Here is a 25,908-nt window from a genome sequence, read left to right on the forward strand (position 1 = left end):
TTTACAAGTTTCATGGATGTTCTGCAACATTAACTGCAACTGTAAACGTACATATGATCGATGAAAAACCAGTGTGGTATAAGAGGAATAAAAACTTTGCTTATGGGAAAAGAATGAGCAGAGTACGTGTGAGAACAATTCAAATGTGATGCTACCTTGAGCCTCTGCAGCTGAGCAGGAACCTCAGGAAGGTCTCCTGCTTCCTCAGAGCTCTCCTCTGTACCGGCTCTTAGCTGCGACAGCCAGCTGTGGAAATCCTGGGTGAGTTCTGCGAGTCAGACAGCATGAGTTAATGATGAGAGATGGACAGTGAGGAGGCAAAGACATGTAGTGTACAGTCATCATGGATGGAGCGACAGTCATGTCTGTGAGAGCAGATGGTCTGTGTGGGCGGGTCTGGAGAAAAAAACCCAACAACTCTGTTGTCTTAGTAACGGCACCTAATCAATTCCCAATGAGAGCTGTCCGACTGTCAGTGGAAGAGTGTGTGTGTGTGTGTGTGAGTGTGTGTGGTGCAACAGGTTGTATATGTATGCATGAATCTCTCCTGCTGTACCGTTAAAACGCTGCAGAAGTGTTTCCTGTAGAGTTCGGAGGATTCTTCCAGAACGCTGAGCGGCCGCTTCGCTCCGCTTCACCAGCTCGGTGATGCTCTCGCCCAGAGCGGTTAGCTGCTGAGCCGGATAAGCTCTACAGAGCACTCGCAGAGACTCGCTCGTCACGTCCAAACCACCGTCTACCTGCTTCAGAGTCTTCTGGAGCTCCTGAAATAACAAAACAAGACATTCTGTATTATTTAACTAGAATCCTAGCTGGATATTATTTATAACAGAAGCAGACTTTCAAACAGTGAAGAGGGATAATGTGTAGATCCAGAAACATTATCTTTTTGTTGGTAGCTATTTTCTAGTGCATTCCTAATAAAGGCAATCAATTGATGAACTAATGGTCACATATATACACTATATTACCAAAAGTTTTGGGACGTCTGCCTTTACATGCACATGAATGTAATATTGAGTTGTCCCGCCCTTTACAGCTATAACAGCTTCAACTCTTCTGGGAAGGCTTTCCACAAGGTTTAGGAGTGTGTTTATGGGAATTTTTGACCATTCCTCTAGAAGCGCATTTGTGAGGTCAGGCACTGATGTTGGACGAGAAGGTCTGGCTCACAGTCTCCGCTCTAATTCATCCCAAAGGTGTTCTGTGGGGTTGAGGTCAGGACTCAGTTAAGTTCACACCAGACTCGCTCATCCATGTCTTTATGGACCTTGCTTTGGTCACTGGTGTGCAGTCATGTTGGAACAGGAAGGGGTCATCTCCAAACTGTTCCCACAAAGTTGGAGCATGAAATTGTCCAAAATGTCTTGGTATGAAGCTGAAGCACCTGAACTCAATGATTTGAAGGGGTGTCCCAAAACTTTTGTCAATATAGTGTACCTAATAACATACTGGATTCTGATTGGTCAGAAGGTAATAATTTGATTGCTATTAAAAAAAAAAATCACTCATTTGAATTAATGTTCTGGTTTCAATGGAGTTAAATCTGGATAAACAGTTATGTAGAGATTCCTTTACCAGTAGACAAACATCTGAAAGTACTGTTACCATAGCAACAAGGGTATTTTTCTTTAGCTAGTTAGATCGTTTGGTTTGGTGTCGAGCAAAATTCCTGCAGCAGGTTTAATGACATCACTAACTGTAGCTCCGCCTATTTAAATGGAAACCAACGAAAGGCAGAATCAGAGATAAAAATCACGTATTTTTGTACGTAAGTAATTACGGTCACTGGTGTCAGTATCACCGGGGGCAGTGCGGCTCTGTGTGCTGCATGAGCGAGAAGGACGGTGTTAAGAAGTACAAGTAGATCCCTGTGGTGTAAATGGAAAAGCCTAACCTTTATCTTGGCCACATTTTCTGGGTCAGATGACCGCGATAGCTCTGACAATGTGCTCTCGACGGTGTCCAGTTGTTCAGCCATGTGGGAAATCGCGTCCTGGAGTTGCCAGCTCTGACAGCTGAAGTCCCTCAGGATGGAACTGGCCTGCTCATAAACCTCCTCAGCGTGGAAGATCTTCTTCCTCAGATCAGCTGCCATCGCCTTAACAGGATAAAAATATACAGCGGTTATGTCAAAGTCTGACAAACAACAAAATGTGTCAGATTATATACCATGACCACAAAGCTGTGATTAAACGTCAGCAACCCGAGGCAATCAGGATATTTTTTTGGTCATTCAATATACAGTGGAACCTCGACATAGGAATGCCATCGCTAAATGTTCACCTTAAGAATTGAAATTTAGTAAGAAATTTGCATCTGCATACGAAGCATTTTAGCCATACAAATGAACCAAACCAAACGCTGGTTTAATTTATTATCCAGAATAAATTAAATTCCTATGCCGAGGTCCCACTGTATTTTATTTGCATTTCCTCTTCACTACTATTGTATTTGTCTTGTAAATTTGCCATAATACTACATCATCCTCCTATTGGTTGAATATGTGCCTCAGCAAAGAATTCTTTAACATTCAGTAATGGTAACGCATTCTTTTAGGTTCCTTAAGGGTTCCTGAGATATTTCTAGCTTTCCAAACGAGTTCCACTTCCTCCATTAGGGTTGTAGCACCTTGAATTACTTTTACCTGGAGCTCGATGTCCACTTGCTGGTTCTTTGTCACTTCCTGTAGCTCGGTTACTTTTCCATGCAGGTTCTCCATCAGCACCTTTTTACTCTCAATCTCCAGCTGTTTAAACATATTATCAATTACAGCCATATTACAGGCTCGTTAATACAGTTTTCCTCATCAGGTGTGTGTGTTTTCTGACCTTAAACTGACTGAGGCAGTCCTCCATGTTGGCACTGGATAAAAGGTTAACAGGTCCATCACTGAGCTCGCTCACGGAGGTGGCGCTCCAACACTCGATGTCGTTGACCACAGAGTTAATCTCGTTCCATAACTCCAGAGCGGATGCGAGGCGATTGGCTTCGGTTTCCATCCTCTCCGATGTCTGGAAATAAAACAGACAAGCGCATGGCCTAAAGGGTGCTAATAATGTTAGTCGGAATACATAGGGGGAGATTTATAACCATCTCACGTCCATCCACTGATCCACAACGGTGTCCAATTCCAAGCGGACCGCATCTGCTAGGTCTGCTGGAATGTTCCTCAGCTCGCTGATGAAGGATTTGCTTTTACAGATGAACAGATCGAGGTCGCCCTGAGCGCCGACCAGCTCTGATTTCACCGCCTCCAGCTAGAGAAATGCACAGAAACTCCTTACATGTTCTATCCTACTAAAAATGTCTACTTTTCTTGAAGGGGAAACATCATAAACATAAAACTCAGCATGAGGAGCCCATGACTAGTAGCTAAATATGCTAAACATGTCTACATATGATGCTAAGTGAGTGAAAATACCAGCACTTAGCCAGCATGCTGTTCTTGACAGTCATTAAAAACGAGGGATTCGAGGCGTTCAGTACGTCACAGTGAACAGACTGGTGTTATAGATCAAACCTAGTAGCCATGGTGCATGAACATGGCCACTGTTTAAACCTGGATAAATCTAAACAGAGCAGTATCAACACATCCCTAAAACAAACTCCAGACTATTCATCATTTAATGTGTGTATTTTAATGAAACGGCATGACACTGACCCGGGTCAGGGCTCTCCGGATGTCCTCAGGGTTGTGTTGAACAGACTGAGCAACAATAACAGCGTGAGCTCTCTCGACAACTGAGCCGAGTTTGTACTTGAGAGTCTGGTAATCCTTACACATCTCCACCAGAACTTTGCACTGCCCCTGCCTGCACAGAGACAAAGCAAACTCAGGCAAACGTTGCACAACTTTTCAGTATGGAGGTCCTCTGTAGCTGTTAGACGACACACTTACTCCTCTGATATGACGTTTTTGATCTTCTCCCAGCTGGTTTGGACGAGGGTCACATCCCGTCGGGCCTCTCTGACCGTCTCAGGGTCTGTGTGAGCCAACTGCTCTCCTTTCTCCCCTAACCACAGCTGACTGTGCTGCAGAGCATCGAGCTCCTCCTCCAGCTGGTTCAGCATCCACAATCTGACACACACAAAGAGCAAGAAAGAGGATCATCAAACATTAAAACTGAATTCTGTATTCTGGTCAGACTGTGTGGATTAATATTCTATAACGTAACATCTCTGGTGGTACTGGAGCGTACACGAACTTAAACATTTATAGAATTGTGCAGGAAATGAAACATTTATGGAAGGAGTCTCCAGTGTCTGCAGTTTGTCAAAGAACAATCAGTAAAGTTTTCCACCAGCGGAAAGTCTTCCCTAAAGAACGTAGGAGTTTTCACTCTTCCTGGTTTCTCTGTAACAGAACTAGCTATAAATGCTATAAGCTATTCTGAGCTTTATGCTCCACCCACAGTGTTTGATTGACAGGTCAGCCTTACTGACAGTCAAAATGCAAACGTGATTTGTCGGGTTGTGGTGTGGGGACAATGTAAGGATTTCGAGGTAAGGTTTAGACATGCTTCTCGATTTTGATTATTAATTAAACAACATTTGTTCAATTCAGTTTTAACTGTGTTTTAAATTTTTGGGTGGAAATTCAGCGACAGGGTAAAAAAGAAATTAGCCTCGGCATGTTGCTATCACCACCGTGCTTCACTGTAGGAAAGTCACTGTATTTAAGAAGCATTGATATGTGTACCTTTGTTGGAAGTTCTGTGTACTTGGTTCAGGAAACCACGGTTTTCTGGCTCTATCCTCCAGCTCTGTCAGGTTCCTCAAAAGCATCTCCTTTCTTCTCGTAAAGGAGCTCCACAAGGCTCCTAGTGCCTCGGCTTCGCTCTGCCTTGTCCCCACGCTCCTCTGAATCTGCTGCATCCCTGATACCAGATCCTCCACCAGCCCCCGGCAGGACGTCCTGTCCCCATCGGTCCCGTGCAGGTGAAGGTATGCCTTGTTCAGACTACTGTCCAGACTTACAGACTGCACCTCCACAGATGCTAACTCCTGAGACAACTGCTCTAGTTCCTGGTTCAGGTTCCGATCCTTGGTGGTTTGGTCCCAGTTTGTCTGTCCCACAGCTCTCTGCAGCGTCTGAAGTGAATCGGCGGTCGACCTATAGCTCACCAAGAAGGTCTCAAGTTTACCCAGAGCCTCAGAACGGCTCTGCAGCAGACTCTTCGCCTCTGAGAAGGGCTGGAGACAGTCTTCCTGCCTGGCCTGTAATCTGTGAAGATCCACTGGAGCCAAGGAAGGGCTTAATACCTCCATGTGCTTCTTCAGGTCCTCTATCGCTTTGCTTTGGGTTTGAAGAACCGCTTCATCATCCTTTAAATTGAACAACAGGATATGTAGTAAAGCTTATATAAGAAAGATTGATGAAAATATGTACAACTAAAAGTTTTTTTTCTTTACCCTGATCTGGGTGCCAGCAGATGTCAAGTCAGTAATGGTGACTTTGGACCTGTATCTCAGCTGCCTGAGAAAGTTTTCACTCCACTGAGTGAGGGTCATTAGAACCTGGTTAAACTGCTCCAGCTGAGAAAGATGAGCCTGAAGTTCTTGAATCCTGGAAATAGAAGTAAATAAAAATAAGTAAATGGAACAATATTGGTACTTCTAATGACCAACACTTCTATGAAGAGATACTGTTTCTCAAGGGTTCCTCAGAGATGCTTTCCTCAGAGGGTTGAGATACACTTTCTTCCCTAGAGTGCAGATTTCATCATGGTAATAAAGGTCTTCGGGCAATGTATATATGAAGAATTTTCAGTCACCCAAATTTTTGAAATCTCTACAGATATTTGTAAAAATGTTGTAAAGAAGAGTACTATAGATCCTAGAGAGCAAAAAGGATAAGGATTCTTCCACAATTTCCAAAGGGGTTTTTACTTTTCTGTGATTGAAAACATCTGCTGTATGGTATTGTAGACTCCTAAGTTCCTCAATGGTTCCTTGGATGGTTGACATGTCTAGTTTTTCCATATTGGTTCTACATATTGAACCCTGGCTAAAAGGGAAACCCTCTTTTGAAATGTAGTGTACACTCACTACACAAAGAGTTCCTCAAGGGTTCTTCGGATGGTCAACAGTTCAAGCTTTAAAAGGAATTCATCTTTTTCTAAACAAGAAAAGCTCTTTTGTCTGGTGGTATTTATACACTAAGCAAGGTTCTTTAGATGGTTAAAAATTGCAGCTTTCTAAAGGTGTTCTGCTAGGAACCCAGCCTAAAGAGGAAGCCCTCTGGTGCACTTCCCACTTACACTCTTAGCAAAATGGGTTCCTCAGGGTGTTCCTTAGATGGTTAACAGTTCATGCTTTCTAAACAGGTTCTACTTGGAGACCAGTAGAAGAACCCTTTTTCTTTGTCAAGCGTTAAGTGTGTAATACTACTTTGAACTCAGCTGTGTCTGTGGCTTTACCTGAGAGGTATGCTGACACTGAGAGAACACCACCTCTCCTCCAGGCTGCAGTGAAACTCTGTCATTTCTCCCACACGTTCCTCTGAAGCTGTGGGGTACAAAAACTCAGCCTGGGTCTCTAACTTCTCCAGCAAAGACTCCTGAGAGGGAACCTCACTCTGCAGGTCCTAGAAGATACAACAAAACAAATGTATTAATAATTAGAACCAGTGGGAATACTGATAAGCCAAAGGTTCTTCTAGGTCAGGAACTTCCCTCTAGGTCAGGAAGTCCAGCATCAACACACCAAATTCAAACCATGTAGGTTGTTTGTTTTGAAGAAAAGCATGCAGATACCCTCATCCACTACACGCTACCAGATTCCAGATCTTATGATTCACCTGTAGAGTTTGTAGCTGGATGTGGAGCTTGGTTTTATCCATGATCAGGTATGGAGTATCGGATTTGCAGAGGTTCTCTGAACTGTCCAACCAGCCCTGGAGAACCGAGAGTCCTCTTTCATATCTAGCAAAGAAAAACACAAGAAGGAATTAAAATTTAACACCGGCATCATTTAAACCCCAACACGGTGTTCTTTATATCATCTCCAGTACTGTACAAACTTCTTTACCAAGTCTGGCTATTATTGGATAATAAAAAAAGTTCTTTAAGGGTTCTTTAGATAGTTAATGGTTCTAGCTTTGACAAAGGGATCAGAACAAATCTAAAACTCTGGCAGAAAATCAGTCAGGAGCCTGAAACTGTAATGCTTGAAAGTAAATCTGTCTTATATTACTGAAAAAGTTTATCAGGAATCTTAAGATATTTTAATATATTCGTGTGGAATTCAACAAAATTTCAACAATTTGAAATTTAGATCTTCAAACATTTTAATTTAAGTCATATTTTATGTATTTATAAAAATTAAGGTTAAAAAAATAACAAATGTTAAAAATTCAAATGTAATTAGCACAATGCACAGACTTAGTTAGATTAAGATTTATAAGAAAAATCTAAAATAATCTATATTTTTAGATTATTAGATTTAGTTCACTGCTGCAAGAACTAACCATTGCATACTGTCCTTCATGGTTAAATTGTCTCTTGCTTTTATTTTACATCATATTGCATCTAATGGAACGAAAAAACCTTATATCTTTTCTTCAGTCCTTATCTTCTATGCCAGAATGCTAGACACTATAGAAAAATCAACTTAAGCAGACTCTAAATACACAGAACTCTCCAAACTGCATGAGTCTGCTTCAACATTTCCTCCTGACCTCAAAAGAGATGGATGAAAAACACAGGGAAAGGAACTGGACTTACTGCTGCCACCGAGTCAACAGGTCCTCCAGTTTGGCTTGTTTCCTGGCAGCATTATTAGTGTACAGTAGATGAGCCTGCTGAAGGTCTGATACTTCTTTCTCCATCTGATCTTTATTAGATATCTTTCTCAAACCCAGGCTCAATGACACCAGTCTGGGTTGCAGGAGCTTAAGAGCCTGCCATGCATCCTGGGATTGGAGAAAATGAGAAGACAAACAAGGTTCAGTGTTCTGAAGCGCAGCTAATGGGCAAAGCTAAACCAGTGACCAAGGATAAGAGTTTAGCTAGCTGTAGTAGAGAGCCATAAATTCCTGAACAATATTAATACTCAAGCAAAGCAAAACAGGCAGATATACTGGTAAATTTCTATGGAAAATATAAGCTTACATTTTTTGTTTAACTGTCAGAAAATTGCTAGCTAGCACAAATATCTGACCAGAGGGTCGTTCATGTCAAAGAGACACTTATCAGTCCATTTCAAGAGATTAAATTAGAGCGGAATTTGTTTGTCTGGTATTGGTATCAGGCTGGATTTGGTTTCACAGTGCATTATAATTAAATGACCCAAAAAGAAAAACAAATAAAACAAATAAATCCAACAATGTTGACAAGTCTAGTCCTTTTTATTTACTAATGTGTGGCTTGAAATGCCCTTAAAATATACTTCACACAATAAAGAATATATTTAAGAAAATCTGAGTCAGATATTTGACCTTGATGTGACCTTGACCCTTTTAGGATCAATTTCAAAATCTAATCGGTTCATTTCCTGGTTGAAACGATAACTCTATACAAATCCTACATTCATCCTGTCGTTCTTGAGATATCAGGATGATGAGGATCTCGGACAGATGAACGGAAAGCGTAATGCCTTAGCTACCTAGTACAGGTACAGTAACACTGGGTCAAAGGTTTGTAGGGCTGAGAACGTTCTCACTGAATCATATAAAACACATCCAGCCTTTATTTTCAATTTTTGCTCGCCTGTCCAATGTCCAGAACACCTAGCATTTCTGCTTTGGACTGTCAGCTCAGGTTAGTAACTCATATCTATCAAAAAAACAAATAAACAAACTAACAAACAAAAACAAATAAATTATTTTTTGATTCAGAGTCAAATCTATTCAAATTCAAATCAATTCAGATTCAAATCAATTCAGAGTCAAATTGATTCAGAGTCAAATGAATTCAGAGTTGAATTGATTCAGAGTCAAATCAATTCAAATTCAAATCGATTCTGAGTCGAATCGATTCAGAATCAAATCAATTCAGAGTCCAATCAATTCAGAGTCATATCCATTCAAAGTCAAATCGATTCAGAGTCAATTTGATTCAGAATAAAGGACATCCTCTGACGTTCTTTAACCCAAATATGTGAGTGGAGTGTTCTCACCTGCCTTAAGAACCACACCTGGACTAATACTTCACATATATAACCACCCTCAGTAATATTTCTCACTAAAAGCCAAAGATACATACCATATGCTCATGAAGAGCTTGATATGTCCCTGATGTTGACATGCAGCCTGTGACTGGTTTATTCAACTTCTCTGCCAGATCTTTCAGCACACTTTTAACCTTAAAGAGGCAAAAACAGACCACGATTACGAACACACAGCAAAAACATGCACAAATACACACACAAAGCAGCATAATGTTAGTACCTCATCCATATCTTCAATTAACTTCACTTTATACACCAAGCTGGCTTGAAGCTCCGCCCCTCGCCGCCTCACGCTGTTTAAAAGCTCCTCCCAGGACCTGCTGATCTGCATTAAACGAGCTTTAACACGCTCCGCCTCCCCAGGAGAGATAAACCGAGTCAGAGCGAGAGACTCCGCCTCCAGTTGACTCAAGACGTCCTTCTTTTCCTCACAGCCTGCCTTGATCACCTAGGAAACGATGCAAGGCTATGAGAATGAGCGACAAAACTCATGGAGGAAAAAAAAAATCCCTGGAAATCAAGTTCCAACCTCCACAGTGTGAATCTGTCGTTCCAAGGGAGCAGCGTTGCCGTCTACATCCTCCAGCTCCTTCTCTCGCTCACACACCCAGGAGGAGAGAGCTTCTGACTCACAGCTGAAGTGCTGCCATCGTGCCTGGATCTCACCAAGCTCTGAAATCCTGTGTGGAGGGTGAGAAGAAAAACAGACATGTCACACAGTCAGAGGATTTAAAGGAGCAGTTCGGGCTAAAAAAGGAAATTGTGCAGAGATTTTTATCCCTGTCTGAACCTTAAAGACAGGTTTGAGGTGTGTAGTGGAGCTAGGACATTAACATAGCTAGCGAGTAATAAAGGCTCATTAGATTATTTTTATAGATTTTGCACAAAACCGCATGTATAAATCATCGCAGTCTGTTATGTGATTGTTTTTCAGTTTAGCATGACTGCAACGTACTGATGAAAATGCAAGCTTCATTCAAGACATCAAACGACGGAAGAGTGTGAACGTTTTCAGCGTCACATTTAAAAAGAAATGCACAAAAATTATTAGGGAAAAATTATTTAAAAATTGTAAGAAATAAATGGCAGGTCTTGATACAGCCAAAATAAACAATTTTTTATTACAATTCAATTATATACATATATACATACATACATACATACATACACACACACACACACACACACACACACACACACACACATATATATATATATATATATATATACACATACATACATATATATACATACACACAGGGGTTGGACAATGAAACTGAAACGCCTGGTTTTAGACCACAATAATTCATTAGTATGGTGTAGGGCCTCCTTCTGCGGCCAATACAGCATCGATTCGTCTTGGGAATGACGGATACAAGTCCTGCACAGTGGCCAGAGGGATTTTGAGCCATTCTTCTTGCAGAATAGTGGCCAGGTCAAATTTAGCCATGAAACCTCCAACACTAAAATGGCCAGAGTTTCAGTTTCATTGTCCAACCCCTGTATGCATATGTATGTATATATATATATATGTGTGTATATATATATATATATATATATATATATATATATATATATATATATATATATATATATATATATATATATATATATATATACACACACACACATATACACACATACATCTTTATTATTTTTACAAAATGAAATGGCCAATTTTGAGATTTTATTCTTAAAAATATTAATGACAAAAATTTCACAAAATCCAAAGGTTATGGGAATAAAGATGTCCAAATTACAAGAATAATTATTTTCCAAGGTCTAAGAAAAATAGTAATATTTTAAAAATAAAAGTGTGAAAGCCCCCCCCCCAAAAAAAGAAATATTTTTGGAAATCAGAATGAGCTTTGTGTGAATATAAGTTAAAATAAACTAAATAAATTAACATTTTATTTCTTTAATTGCGATTTTTCTATAAGCCGCTATCAAATCATTTTAAATAAAACTTTAAATCACTATGAATTTCTTAAATTTGTTGAAAAAAAAACGAAAAAAAAAAAAAAAAAAAACTATAAGCCTGCTTCAGTGACCTAAAAGCTGAGTAGGTCAAAAATAAATAAATAAATAAATATAATAAGAAAACAATTAACTAATTATTTGGTTAATAATAATAATAATAATAATAATAATAATAATAATAATAATAATACATGAATTAACTAAAATGAGAATTTTAAAAAATGAGAATATGGATTAATTGCAAAAATAGAAAAACTCATTTTTTTACACTTATTATATATTCTGTATCACAAGTTCTCACAAATCTTTCATCACAAAGTCGGTAAATCTTCTGGAGCTTTGTATATAAAGGTCTCTCACATGTAGCCGAGGCTGTCCCGTGTGTCCTGCACCTTCCTCTGAGTCGCTCTGGCCTGATCACGCAGCAGAGAATAATTCTCCGACCCCAAGTGGATCTCAGACGCCTTTCTCTTCAGTGACTCAGTCTTCTCCATGAACATGTCAGAGTCTGTATGAAGCTCCTACACACACACACACACATACACACACACAGAAAATGATGAAGAAACATATGATTAAGTCTATAGTCTATAGACACGTCTATAATCTTACAGCCTGTTAAATGTCCATGAAACAACTTCATCTTAAAGCCGCATCATCGAATAGTACTCAAAATTTACGAGAAGTTACGTGAGAAAGTAGAGATGTCACCGAATATCACTGAGAATGGACGGATAAAGCACGATTCTCTCTATTGTCAAGCTAATGTTTCATCTTTATGTCTATCTGATGCTATCGTAAAGCGTATTTATTCTGATAGTACTACATTTAAGACATTTTTTCTGATATAAACTCTATTAAACTATAATATCGTGCTCCAGCCGAAGCTGTGCTTGCTGAAAATTTGGTCTATAACTCATCCCTGAACTGCCCTCTATCTCACTGTCTGATTGTCTGTAGGTCATGGCCGAGGTATGTTTCGGTCAGAGCTCCTTTCACGCTGCACGACTCCGCGGCCGGATTAAAGTATAGAACAGTTTAAACATAGCCTCAGTGTGTTAAAGAATCTGAAGGATTTCTAATAAAGGATGAGAAGTGTAGTGTTCTCTCACCTGAGTGTATTCCAGGTGATTTGTCAGGTTTTCCAGGCTGCTGAATAAAAACTCTCGCTGCAGGACGGGAGTCGCTCTGCACACAAACTGCCACACGGCGTCTCGGTCCGACTCGAACTCCTGCCATGCGCTCACGGTGGACTAAAACACACACACACACACACACACACACACACACACACACACACACACACACACACACAAACATGCCATTAAAGCAGCTACAAATCACAGGTTTATGTGCTTGTTCGACTATGTTACTGGTTTCCATAGTAACAGCTCATTCACAGACTTTATGGGAAGGAGTCTCCAGTGTCAGTGACTCTGTAGGACATTCAAGAGAGGAAAAAATAAAAGAGAGAGAGGATGATGATGGAACACCTTTTTATAGCTGCTATAATGTCAGTGAGAACAGGAAGTGAGCTGACTGAATACATGTAACTATAAATGGATAAAAAAAATATTAAATGCTGTGCTATAATAGGAATAAAACATACTGGGAGGGAGGGAGGGATGGATAGGCAGATAGATAGATAGATAGATAGATAGATAGATAGATAGATAGATAGATAGATAGATAGATAGATAGATAGATAGATAGATAGATAGATAGAAAATTCCCATTGGTAAATGTCCAACATCTTGATGTGTTGTAGTAAGATGATAAAGCTCATGCAGAGTTATATGTAATGTTATGAGACACTGATAGTTTTCCTAAAGCAGCACAACACTGAATGTTTTATTCCTCACATGGATCATGTCTTCAGTCGGTTTTGAGGACGTTGCTGAATTACCTGTAGACGTTTTTCTTGCGCTGCCCAGCTGCAGTCTTCTCGACTGTCTTGGCTGAAACACGCTGCTTCACACACACATCCTTTTCTCTTCTGCTGGGACTTCATCTTTTGCTGGTCCGAAATAAAGTGCATTAAAATAAAGATTCTTCTTTCATTCATTATTCAGATCCGTTTCTGATTATAGGTCAATTCATGCATGCGTTCATTATTTATATGAGCTTCTCTGTTTGTGGACTTCGTTCATTATTTATAGTACTTCTGATTGATGGTTTTGGAAAAGGTTTTGAGTTCTGAATATAAAATAAAAGTAGACTCTGGGTCACCTGGTGAATGAGGAGCAGCTGTCTGGCCTCTGTTACACTCTCTGCATTCAGGATTCCACTGTGTTCCTGCGTCTGAAGGAGTACATCCTCCTCCTCCTCCCCTCTCTCACTGTTCTCATCCAGAGACATCGCCTTAGTGCAGTGAGAGAGAGAGATAGAGAGGCAGAGAGAGAGAGAGAGAGAGAGAGAGAGAGAGGGAGAGAGAGAGAGAGAGATAGAGAGACAGAAAGAGAGACAGACAGACAGACAGACAGAGAGAATAAGAGTGTGAGAGAGAGAGACAGACAGGCAGACAAAGAGAACAAGAGAGAGAGAGTGAGAGAGAGAGAGTGTGTGAGAGAGAGAGAGAGACAGAAAGAGAGACAGACAGACAGAGAGAATAAGAGAGTGAGAGACAGAGACAGGCAGGCAGACAAAGAGAACAAGAGAGAGAGAGTGAGAGAGAGAGAGTGAGACAGAAAGAGGGACAGACAGACAGAGAGAATAAGAGAGTGAGAGAGAGAGACAGACAGGCAGACAAAGAGAACAAGACAGAGAGAGAGAGAGAGAGAGAGAGAGAGGCAGACAAACAGACAGGAAAAGAGAAAGAGAGAGAGAGCAAGAACAAGAAAGTGAGAAAGAGACAGACAGAGAAAATGAGAGAGAGTGAGAGATAGACAGATAGAAACAAAAAGAGAGTGAGAAACAGAGGAAAAGACAGAGAAAATGAGAGAGAGAGAGAGAGAGAGAGAGAGAGAGAGAGAGAGAGAGAGAAAATCAGACAGACAAAATGAGAGAGAGAGTGAGAGACAGACAGTCAGACAGAGAAAATGAGAGAGAGAGTGAGAGAGAGAGAGAGAGAGAGACAGACAGAGAAAATGAGAGAGAGAGTGAGAGAGAGAGTGAGAGAGAGACAGACAGACAAAATGAGAGAGAGAGAGAACCCGACGTGATCGTAATTAAAAAAAGGGGGGATTCAACCAATTATCCATGCTGCTGTAACATCCAATCAGATCCTCCCGTTTAACTTCAGAGCAACAATGAACGATGAATAATCTCACAACCAATCAGAATGCAGCCCCCCCCCAAATAAAAAGACATGAAGTGCTCAAACAGTCTTAATCAGAAAATATAAATAAACTCTGAGGTGTAACTAAAGTTCATAAGTGTATTCAGTTTAGTGTACGACTTTAACTCTTCACACGCATCCGATTGAGTGCGATTAAAATAACGAGATAAACGAGAGACACTCTTACTTCATCCAGTGAGGACAGCAGGGTGGTCAGTGTGTGTGTGAGCTCGTCCAGCGCCGCTCTCTGGGTCACTGCTTCAGCGTGGGTGCTCAGCTCCTCCAACACCTCCAGACGAGCCGTGAGCCAGGACAGAGCTTCCTCCTGAGCCCTCTGCACCTCTCGCTGTGTCCACACACACACACACACACGCACACACACGCACACACACGCACACACGCGCACACACGCACACACACGCACACACGCACACACGCACACACGCACACACACACGCACACACACACGCACACACACACGCACACACACACGCACACACACACGCACACACACACGCACGCGCACACGCACGCGCACACGCACGCACACACGCACGCACACACGCACGCACACACGCACGCACACACACACGCACACACACACGCACACACGCACGCACACACGCACGCACACACGCACGCACACACGCACGCACTGATTACATTTCTGCATATGTAAATATATTTCAAAAGAAACTGCAGTAACTCCAGCTTCAGGCTTGATAATAAATGATTAATAAGCAAGTAATATATAATTTACTAACTAAAGACTGATTAGAGCAGTAAATATTTTATTAGATGTTTATTCATGAAGCAAATACATAATTATATAAGGAAATATTCATTATAAAATATGCAAATTATATAATAGATTAAACAGATGATTTTCTTATAGACAATCAAATATTTAATATTTAAATTTGTTTATTTCATATTTTTATATAATTAGTATAACATTATATATATATATATATTTAAATCTAGAATAGTCTCAAAAAAAACAACATCTTTTTAATTTGACAAGAATGAATAAATAACGAAAGAAAGAAAGAAAATTAAAATTAAATAAATAAATAAATAAAAGCAGTTACAAAGCCCTGACACTGGAGACTCCTTCCATAAAAGTTACACAGATCCCCTCCATATCAACACACATTTTTGAATCTGTGTATTTCGAGCATCTGCAGTAGGAGCCGTTGCTATAGAAACGAGTTCCAGTCTCACCTGCACAGCGAGGCTCTCTCCGTCTCTCTGCTGGGACGTGATCCAGGCTGAGAGTTCACCGAACCTAACAGAACAGACACACACACAGACCTCAGAACTAAATCTCCATCATATCCACGTGCAGGATAACCTTTTTCCCGGTCCGGTCCGGTCCTCACCTGCGGTGCCACTCGCACCACTTGTCTGGATGCTCCTGGAGTCTCACGTGAGCACTTTCCACTTCACCTTTGACCTTAGAGACGGCATCTCTGGTCTCCAGCAGGGCTTTCTGAATCGGGTCGTTTTCTGGAAGTTTCTGGCAGAGCTGTTCCATCGTCTTGAGTCTCCTCTCACATGCAGAAATGGGGTTCTTGTTCCTGAAAAACGCCTGAGCGTGGAAACACGACAATGTTCCATCTCAGCTCAGACTCTTCAGTCTTTTCAGCACGTCATCTTTTATTTATTTGTTTTATATATTCCCTATCTCCCGTGTTCAGCTTTACCCTGTGTTCTCGGATCGCTCTCTCGCTGCCGGCCGTAGCGAGCGTCTTCTCCTCCCTCTGTAGCTCCGCCCTGCACTCCTGCAGTGATGTCATCGCTAAGCGCCTCTCCGCCTTCACTCTCAGCCTCAGCAGGTGAGCCGGAGCTTCGGCCTGGATGTCCTGGTCAACACAATAGAGACGGAAACCTTCTAGTCGCTCTTTCTACTATTCTTCATTCTGATTGGTCAGGAGGTGGTGATTAATTATCACAGGTTACTATAGTAAAGGCTCATCGTCTTGTAGTCACACTCCACATAATCTAAGACTTTTTACTTAACAAAGAAAAAAAGTGTGTATTATCAATAACAAGTAGAACTAAAAACAGCTGATTGGCTCCGCCCACTTCATCTGCAGTCTGAATAATAACGTATTCACTCTAATCACGAGTCGCTTTTCGAGACAGAAAGGAGGGCTCTAAAAATAACACACCGCTTCTTTAAAGTGGAAGTGAAGTGACTTGCGTGTGGTGCAACAGAAATAATAAATAAATTAAGAGTCTGACCAATCGTCATAAGGCATTCAAATGTGTCTGTGCTGTCTGAGTGGGAGGGGCATACACTTTCTCTTTCTCCTGTCAATCACAGCATTAGCCAATCGTGCCCCTGCCTGAGATGTGTGGAAGGAGGCGGATATCGCTTTCCTCCAAGTGACATAAAATGACTTTAAAAGCAGTTTAAAGACTTAAAAAGTTTTAGAGAAGACAGAGGAAGTCAGACTGACCTTCCACTGCTTGTGCAGCCTCCTGACTGACTCCTGCAGACCCTGCTGCTCCTCCTCGGGTAAGATATCAGTCAGGTCATCACACGCCTTCAGGTACGCGTTCAACACTCGCTGGTCCAGTCGGCTGAAAAAGTCCTAGCCACACAATCCTACTTCAGTATCTCAGTCAGGTTGGGAATGCTCTCGGAATTAAAAAACTGGAGCATGTACTGTGCATCTATCACATCCTAAAGGTCTGGCTGACATTAATCACGCACACAGGAATTCTATCAAGTCATTTGCATATCATAAAAAATAAAAATCCACGAGTGAATAATAAGTAGGTCAAGCTCTTTTTGTGAGGTGAGGATGGATGGAACGACGTACGCTGTGCTTGCTGAAGAGCTCAGCAGGGTCTCCTCGCTCTGTCAGACACGCCTGGCCCACCCTCAGCGTCTTCTCCAGCTCAGCGCGAGTCTCCTCGAAGCGACGTGTCAGGTTACCGTTAGCCTCCGCGACCCTCCTCCACTCTAACGCCTCCTGCATCAGGGCCTGCAGCGAAGGACACGTCTTTCTCTTACGTTTTACCTCAAACGCATCAGTTAAAAGCTTGAGGATTTGAACTGCCACATGTTCTTCTGATAATAATGGTCATTTTAAGCCACACCCACTTACATGAAACTGAAACACCTGATGTGCAACATGTATCAGCGAAGGATTAAAAGGGGTGTAAGCTAACCTGGGCGGTGGTCTGAAGCTCGGTGACTCTGTTCTGCAGGAGAGACGCGTCAAAGTTGTAGAGAGTCTTAGTGCAGCAGAGCGCCCTCTGGAGGGCCAGGTAACTGCGCTCCACTGCACACACGCACCTCTTACAGCTCTGCTGCTGCGACAACAACTCCTGTAACACACACACACACTGTAACATAACAATCACTATTAAACCAAACTAGCCCTGAAATAACCACATTATGATTTTGATTAGAAACTAAACCATCGACCGCTTTCCCATCAACATGAATAAAATAACCGCATGGAAATACTCGATTCTGATTGGCTGCCAAATTTGCATGTTAAATTACCACAAGTTATTCGAGAGTATATATTTTTGCGACTCCACAGCTGAAAAACACTAAAAATGGGATATGTCTCTCTGATGTCTCCTTTTCTCTCGCACTCTCTCTCTCTCTTTCTCTCTCTCTCCCCCCCTCTCGCATCTGCTTCACTATCAAATTTCATCCTCCGTGGAAATTTAATTCTCATTAGCAGTCTGCTTAGCCGGAGCTCCTGTGATGATGAAAAGAAGAAAGGGAGCTGGAAATAAAGTGAAGTCAAAAACAGAGTCGAGACAGCGCGGGATGTTATACGACAAATACGATGCAGGGTTGCTATAGAAACAATAACGCATCATATTATATTACCTGCGATATGCAGATTTCCTATTACAGAAATGGATCAACACGTTCTGACCAATCAGATGTGTCCTGATACACGACGTCAGTTCCTTATTAGGTGTCATCTCTGTCTAAGTGAAGCTCTTCAGCACCGCTGGTGTGTTTATCATGTCTCCTCACCTGGTTTCGATGCTGGTCGTGCTGCTGAGCGATGATGTGACCTGCGTGATCTGCTATCTGATAGAAGGCTGAGATTTGACCCTCCAGCTCTTCTAACACAGGAAGCACGGTGTGACACTCTCTCAGCACCAAAGGACATTTCTCCTTCATCTGAAACACACACACACACACACACACCACTGCTTACAGCCATGTACGCCAAAGTCAAGGATTTAAACACGACTTTGAGAGAAATGATCTTTGGATGTTAAGAATCGTAACACCTTGTATAGCTGTCCTTTGATGGATGCCATGGTAATGAGGACCTGCTTTCCATCCGCACCGCTGGAGTCTCTGATCCAGACCTGGGCCGTGCGAGCGGCTGTTTTGTATCTCACCTCCATCGCTGGAAGCCTGTGCTTGATCTCCTTCACAGCAATCAAGGACAAGTCTAGAGTCATGGCTGCTGATAGGACCATGAAATATCCTACTACTGAGTCATATGAGCTGAATCAGTGCTGAATCGAATCAGAAGTGAATCGTGAATCAAAATGAAATGAATCGTTACTTGGTTAACTGTTTTCGTAGCACAGTGTATGTATCGAGACGTTCATCATATTGGTTGGACAGAAGGAATTTCACACTCTTAATACTAATATATTAGTAGTAATAATAATAATAATACATTTAAATAACAAACTATCATCGTCAAACCTTTACTCAACTACGATATACAACCCTTCTAATTGTCTTAAATTCAGGAGACTTCATCTCTACCTGAACATTCCTCATAAACGCTCTGACGTCCGGCAGCGACACCTGGACAGGTGAGGTCAGTTTGGTCGTAGAAGTTTCCAGAAAGTCTCGGAGAGCCGCAACGGCTTCCTGCAGCTCTGCCTCGCTGTGAGTCTGAGTCTCGTGAACGCAAGCGTACTGAGGAGAGACAAAGCTTTTAATTTTACTCTAACTGGAACAAAAAGGCTTTAAATACAGTGAGGAGCGATTCAGAGACCAGGTTTCATCGTGTGGACCAGCTGATGATAGAGATGTAGAGAATATCTAGAATAAAGCATTTCTTGAATTTTAGCAGATATAAAGTATTCCCTTCCATTCCAAAATCCTTAATTCTCCCAAAGAAACACAAATTTTAGACAGATTTGAAATGCTCTCAAAAGTATTGGCTCCCCCAATCTGAATAGTTGAGAATGACAATTAAATAAAACACATATAGGAGATAAATTTATTCAAAATTTCGACACAAAAGACAAAGTTTTTCTCTTTCAGCTTATTAATCAGCTGTTAGGAAAATTTTAATATAAAAAAATTAAAAAATAAAAACAGTTAAAGTTAATGTTGTTAATTTTATTTAAATTTATTAATTCTTTTCATTTATTCTATTATTATTTAATCTGTTTATCTTATTATTTGCTCTATTTATAACTCAATAATTTAATAATAAAAATATTTATAACTATAATTAATACTGCAGATGTAAATATATGCTTAGAAAGATTGTATGCTTATTTTTCCTCGGTGTATGTTTTATTAAACGCTTTTCACAGCTATTTCAACATTTTTGACGCTGTATATTTGGATCAGTAAATTTGACTCGGGCCTTATCCTGGTCAGGGGGCCTGTGGATCCGTGATGGTGCATGAGGCGAGAATACACCCTGTCCGGGACGTCAGTGCATTCTCATTCACAGGCATTCATATCAGCGGCAATTTAAAGTCACAAGTGCACACACCAGCATTTTTTTGGAGGTTGGAGGAAACCCAGGAACCCAAAGGAGACCCCTGGAGACACAGGGAGAACATCTGAAGCTCCTCACAGACACTAGCCGGAGGTCAGGATCGAACCGGGGACCCTGGAGCTGGGAGGTGCAAACGCTACCCTCTACCCAGATCAGTGATTATTTAATAAACAGCAAGTGCTGGATTTTCACCTGTTTGGCTTTACTGAATAAATCTCTCCATCTCCCGTTGAGGAGCAGCAGCTGATGCTTCAGGTCACGAGCCACCGTTTCATCACACGTCTCAATGAGGAAATTACCTGCTGCATTCATACTCGCGTGATTCTCCATCCAGTGTGGGAGAGTCCTGAAGAACTCCTAGAGAAACAGAGAGAGGGAGAGAGAGAGAGAGCTTTTGTATTAATTATATATCTTTAATAATTAACAATAACATTAATTGTCTTGAGATCTTAATGATTATATTACTTTATATTCTATCATATTCATGTTCCTGGAAAATCAGTGTTGAATTGAATTGAAGAGAGAGAGAGAGAAACAGAGAAACGGAGAGAGAGAGAGAAACAGAGAGAGAAACAGAGAAAGAAACAGAGACAGAGAGAGAAACAAAGAGAGAGAGAGAGAGAGAGAGAGAGAGAGAGAGAGAGCGAGAGAGAGAGAGAAAGAAACAGAGAGACAGAGAGAGAAACAGAGAGACAGAAACAGAGACAGAGAGAGAAACAGAGAGAGAAACAGAGAGAGGCAGAGAAACACAGAGAGAGAGAGAGAGAGAGAAACAGAGAGAGATGGAGAGAGAAAGAGAGAGAGAGAGAGAGAAAGAGACAGAGCAAGAGAGAGAAACAGAGAGAGAGAGGGAGAGGGAGAGAGAGAGAGCGAGACAGAGCAAGAGAGAGAAACAGAGAGAGAGAGGGAGAGACAGAGCGAGAGACAGACCGAGTGTAAACACATGTGATGGGAGATGTTTTGACCTGATTTCAGTGAAGCAGCTGAATTGGGATTAGACTCAGACACACTAATTACACTTCCCGTCTGAGTGAGGAGGAGGAGGAGGAGGAGGAGGAGGATGAGAAATGTCTGTGCTAGGGAGCGGTTTGAGACACACCCTTACTCTTAAGGAATATGAGGTTTATACTGTACACAGCAGCTCTGTTTATACAGAACCATCTGTCTAATCAATCCACAATCAGTCACATCAGCTCTGTATCATCATCATCATCATAATGAATTATATCTTTTGGTCTTTTCTTTTTTTTGTGCTTACACCTTTACCTTTTCTCCTGCACTCTTCATACACACTCACTCGTTTAGTGTTCTCCGGCTGTCTCAGGGCTCCTTCTGCGTCCTCCAGCCAGGCCTGCAGAGACTCCACACAGCTGCTGTACTTCTCCCAGTTCCCCTGCACCTCCTCCAGCATGGACCTGACGCTGCGCATCTCCACCGCCAGACTCCTCCACTGATCGGCTACGTCCCTCAGGAAGCGCTTCACCCTCTTCTCCACTACACACACACACACACACACACACACACACACAGACTTAAACTCAGGTACACTAAGGCTTCAGTGCCAGGTTTTGTGTCTAAAAACAAGTCCAAACTTGATGACAAGCACAAACTTTAGCAGACTCTACAGAGCATCACGTTGTCCTATCTCCTATATCTCCTCCACCTGCCCATTTCCACCCCCTCTCACACATCATCCACTAACTAATGCTACTAACACCTGCTTCTTCTGAGAGACGTGAAACCAACCAGACTCGTCTTTTCAATCTGCTGTGTGACGTTGGAGGAGGAGAAAACATCCATCTACATCCACCCTCTCCTCCATACATGAGCTCAGAGACGTCCATGATTAGCTAGTGTGAATGTGACTGACGGAAAATAAATGAGTAAGCCCCTCCCACCCAGACAGCACAGCTAATTCTGCTCTCTTTGCTTCATCATCATCATCATCACGATTCTGCAATTTTAAGGCCAGTGTAAACTACAGTATAGAGTTGAATATATACTGATCAGCCATAATATTATGACCACTCAGAGATGAAGAAGTGAATAACACTGATGATCTCCTCATCATGGCACCTGTTAGTGGGTGGGATATATTAGGCAGCAAGTGAACATTTTGTCCTCAGAGTTGATGTTAGAAGCAGGAAAAATGGACAAGCGTAAGGATTTGAGCGAGTTTGACGAAGGGTCAAATTGTGATGGCTAGACCACTGGATCAGAACATCTCCAAAACTGCAGCTCTTTTGGGGTGTTCCCGGTCTGCAGTGGTCAGTATCTATCAAAAGTGGTCCAAGGAAGGAACAGTGGTGAACCGGTGACATGGTCATGGACGGTCAAGGCTTACTGATGCACGTGGGGAGCGAAGGCCGGGCCGTGTGATCCGATCCAACAGACGAGCTACTGTTGATCAAATTGCTGAAGATGATAATGCTGGTTCTGATAGAAAGGGCTCAGAATACACAGTGCAGGACGGGTCAGGGCTGTTTTGGCAGCAATAGGGGGACCGACACCATAGTAGTAGGCAGGTGGTCATAATGTTATTCATTATTTATTAAATTTATTTATTTACTTCTGGCTCTTTAAGGATTTTTTTCCAAGTCAAAAAAGCTAAAATGCTAAAAGAAAATTTCTGTCAATCATTTTTAAATGGATTTTCAACCTTATTACACATCAAAATGTTGGTGATGTCATAATGTCTAGTCATAAAAATACATTAAAATACATTACAGACACACAATGAGTCCATATTGTGCTATTTTCAGCAATAACTCACACACACACACACACACACACAGACATACTCACACCCTAAAGCTCCTTCTCGAGGAAACCCGAGCTGCTTGTTATGTTACGCAGAGAGAAGAGAAAAGGACGACATCATTGCCTCACGGGGGGACATTTTAACCTGCACCAATCACAGCGCAGAGAGCCGAGTTCATAGCCAGAGGCGGGGTGAGAGCAACACGTTAGTGCGGCTACGGGTCTGAGAGGAACCCATTAGAACATCTCCACTAATGGAGTGAAACTCCCTGCTGAATACAGTGCCAGGGAAAACCTCATTTACCCAGCGCCTGAGGAGAATGAGGCGAACGCCCAGACAGGACGTGTGTGTGTGTGTGTGTGTGTGGAGGGGATACTGCAGGCTGAGACTGATTGACTATTGAACCCCATAAGGATTGATCTCACCGAGGTTCAGAACGACGTCTGATAGTAACCCTGAGGACACAGAGATAGCGAGAGCAGAACACAAATAAACCACCCAAGTTCCTTCACCCTGTGTACACTCTGATTATATCTCTGTCTTAGAATCGCGATTTGCTATGAGAGTATGAAAATAACCTTCCATGGGATTTCAAGATCCTGTGCTAAGTTATCTGATATTTTTATGCGAGTTACAAATGATGTTCTTACAAATTGTAAAATTTGCTATTCATTTAATAGCTTGTTGTTTCCAAAAATGTAAAAAAATATATATTTTATATATATATATATAATTTTATATATATATATATTTATATAATTAATATATAATTTTATATATTTCATCTGCATCCAATCACATCCAATCTCCAGAGAAACCGCACGTTTCCCTTCAACCCTTTTAGCTGAAAAAAATCCATTTTAGACCACAATCTTTCACTTTCGCATAATAAATATAGTAACTGAAACAAACATACACTTGTTGATCGTTCATTAAGGTGGAAAAACACTTAACATCAACGATCTCTGTTTTCCATGATGGAGAGCCGACTTGCCTGCAAAAACCTGTCCAATGTGAGATATAGGAAAGGGGGCGGGGCTTCCAGTAAAGTGTAAATCTGAAAACAGCCAAGTGTAAATCCAATAAAGTATAAATCTGAAATATCAGTATATCCGTATGTCGATAAGATCATCTGTGGTTTCTGTTGGTGGAGGGGAAAAAGAGAATTGCTCTTTTAACATGTTTTGGTTTTAATATTTTCATCGATTTACTATATTGCCAAAAGTTTTGGGACACCCCTCCAAATCATTGAGTTCAGGTGTTGTTTTTAAGGGGTTGGGTTCGGCCCCTTAGTTCCAGTGAAAGGAACTCTTAACGCTTCAGCTTCATGCTTTGTGGGAACAGTTTGGGGATGACCCCTTCCTGTTCCAACATGACTGCACACCAGTGACCAAAGCAAGGTCCATAAAGACATGGAGGAGAGAGTTTGGTGTGGAGGAACTTGACTGTCCTGACCTCAACCCCATAGAACACCTTTGGGATGAATTAGAGCGGAGACTGTGAGCCAAACCTTCTTGTCCAACATCAGTGCCTGACCTCACAAATGTGCTTCTAGAGGAATAGTCAAAAATTCCCATAAACACACTCCTAAACCTTGTGGAAAGCCTTCCCAGAAGAGTTGAAGCTGTTATAGCTGCAAAGGGCGGGACAACTCCATATTACATTCATGTGCATGTAAAGGCAGACATCTTTTGGCAATATAATCTACATCACATTTAACAAACCCCCAACCCTTACTACAAATCCCTAGAGTAGTGCTGTCTATTAATTCAAAAATTAATTAAATTAAAGAAGTCAATAATAAAGCATTATTTAAAATGGTCAACATATTTAATGAAAGGGCGCCACATCTTAAAGAAGTGTTTTTCTGACCCTTTTAATGGGTACCTATTCTTCTGGAGGTAGAGAAGACAATTTCTCTAATCCACTGAATATCTGTTGGGGGGGGGGGTTCTGAACACTTTAACAGGATGGCTCTAGGTGATAAACAAGAGAAAGCAAGAGTTTTACACAAATAATAAAACCACAGGGACTCTAATCTGTGCTGAAGAACCACAGTAAGAGTGTTAAATTTTGATGGTCAGTAATGCTCTATCTTTTAACACGTTTTGGATTTCTGTCCAGGTTGTGGATGAACCTGCTTAACCACATGTCATTTAATATGAAGAAAGAAAGGTGAGAAAGAAAGAAAGAAAGAAAGAAAGAAAGAAAGGTGAGAAAGAAAGAAAGAAAGAAAGAAAGAAAGAAAGAAAGAAAGAAAGAAAGGTGAGAAAGAAAGGTGAGAAAGAAAGAAAGAAAGAAAGAAAGAAAGGTGAGAAAGAAAGGTAAGAAAGAAAGAAAGAAAGAAAGAAAGAAAGAAAGAAAGAAAGGTGAGAAAGAAAGAAAGAAAGAAAGAAAGAAAGGTAAGAAAGAAAGAAAGAAAGAAAGAAAGGTAAGAAAGAAAGAAAGAAAGGTAAGAAAGAAAGGTAAGAAAGAAAGAAAGAAAGGTAAGAAAGAAAGGTAAGAAAGAAAGAAAGAAAGAAAGAAAGAAAGAAAGAAAGAAAGAAAGAAAGAAAGAAAGAAAGAAAGAAAGAGTGTTTGATATTCCAGATGTTGACACAATTCCTGGAAGATGAAAAGCTCAGTCAGGTCACGTGTGTATAACGACAGGAGGGTCACGTGTGTATAACGACAGGAGGGTCACGTGTGTATAACGACAGGAGGGTCACGTGTGTATAACGACAGGAGGGTCACGTGTGTATAACGACAGGAGGGTCACGTGTGTATAACGACAGGAGGGTCACGTGTGTATAACGACAGGAGGGTCATGATGTAAAGTATCATGGTTATGGTCAGGACTCTCACCTGAAGCGTCGGTGCTTATGTAAGCCACTGCGGTCCGCTTCAGAGCCTCGTACACGGAGTCATACTTTTGGAAGAATTGCTCACCTTCGACAAACGACTGGAGAAAGAGGGAATGAACAGAACACAGG

At 41.3% G+C, this 25,908-nt stretch overlaps 1 protein-coding gene across 3 annotated transcripts in view; it reads right to left on the bottom strand.

The window, feature by feature from the left end:
• Window positions 1–25,908, bottom strand: part of syne1a (spectrin repeat containing, nuclear envelope 1a) — a 214,289-nt gene that overhangs the window by 128,676 nt on the left and 59,705 nt on the right. For all 3 annotated transcript variants that reach the window (XM_058379576.1, XM_058379577.1, XM_058379578.1), the window contains 33 exons: window positions 25,781–25,877; window positions 21,473–21,669; window positions 20,368–20,532; window positions 19,200–19,355; window positions 18,707–18,850; window positions 18,444–18,593; window positions 17,612–17,770; window positions 17,260–17,424; window positions 16,894–17,028; window positions 16,135–16,293; window positions 15,811–16,019; window positions 15,653–15,716; window positions 14,616–14,774; window positions 13,381–13,512; window positions 13,058–13,168; window positions 12,264–12,404; window positions 11,512–11,672; window positions 9,701–9,851; window positions 9,392–9,619; window positions 9,207–9,305; window positions 7,728–7,915; window positions 6,803–6,926; window positions 6,423–6,589; window positions 5,416–5,569; window positions 4,703–5,328; window positions 3,902–4,081; window positions 3,665–3,815; window positions 3,102–3,260; window positions 2,832–3,014; window positions 2,648–2,749; window positions 1,898–2,101; window positions 557–764; window positions 156–268 (listed from right to left, as the gene is read on the bottom strand). In XM_058379576.1, coding sequence (XP_058235559.1) covers window positions 156–268; window positions 557–764; window positions 1,898–2,101; window positions 2,648–2,749; window positions 2,832–3,014; window positions 3,102–3,260; window positions 3,665–3,815; window positions 3,902–4,081; window positions 4,703–5,328; window positions 5,416–5,569; window positions 6,423–6,589; window positions 6,803–6,926; window positions 7,728–7,915; window positions 9,207–9,305; window positions 9,392–9,619; window positions 9,701–9,851; window positions 11,512–11,672; window positions 12,264–12,404; window positions 13,058–13,168; window positions 13,381–13,512; window positions 14,616–14,774; window positions 15,653–15,716; window positions 15,811–16,019; window positions 16,135–16,293; window positions 16,894–17,028; window positions 17,260–17,424; window positions 17,612–17,770; window positions 18,444–18,593; window positions 18,707–18,850; window positions 19,200–19,355; window positions 20,368–20,532; window positions 21,473–21,669; window positions 25,781–25,877 — 5,541 coding nt within the window. The remainder of the gene's footprint in view (window positions 1–155; window positions 269–556; window positions 765–1,897; window positions 2,102–2,647; window positions 2,750–2,831; window positions 3,015–3,101; window positions 3,261–3,664; window positions 3,816–3,901; window positions 4,082–4,702; window positions 5,329–5,415; window positions 5,570–6,422; window positions 6,590–6,802; window positions 6,927–7,727; window positions 7,916–9,206; window positions 9,306–9,391; window positions 9,620–9,700; window positions 9,852–11,511; window positions 11,673–12,263; window positions 12,405–13,057; window positions 13,169–13,380; window positions 13,513–14,615; window positions 14,775–15,652; window positions 15,717–15,810; window positions 16,020–16,134; window positions 16,294–16,893; window positions 17,029–17,259; window positions 17,425–17,611; window positions 17,771–18,443; window positions 18,594–18,706; window positions 18,851–19,199; window positions 19,356–20,367; window positions 20,533–21,472; window positions 21,670–25,780; window positions 25,878–25,908) is intronic.

This window comes from Hemibagrus wyckioides, linkage group LG25 (assembly GCF_019097595.1).
Source record: "Hemibagrus wyckioides isolate EC202008001 linkage group LG25, SWU_Hwy_1.0, whole genome shotgun sequence".
NCBI classification, from domain to species: Eukaryota; Metazoa; Chordata; class Actinopteri; order Siluriformes; family Bagridae; genus Hemibagrus; species Hemibagrus wyckioides.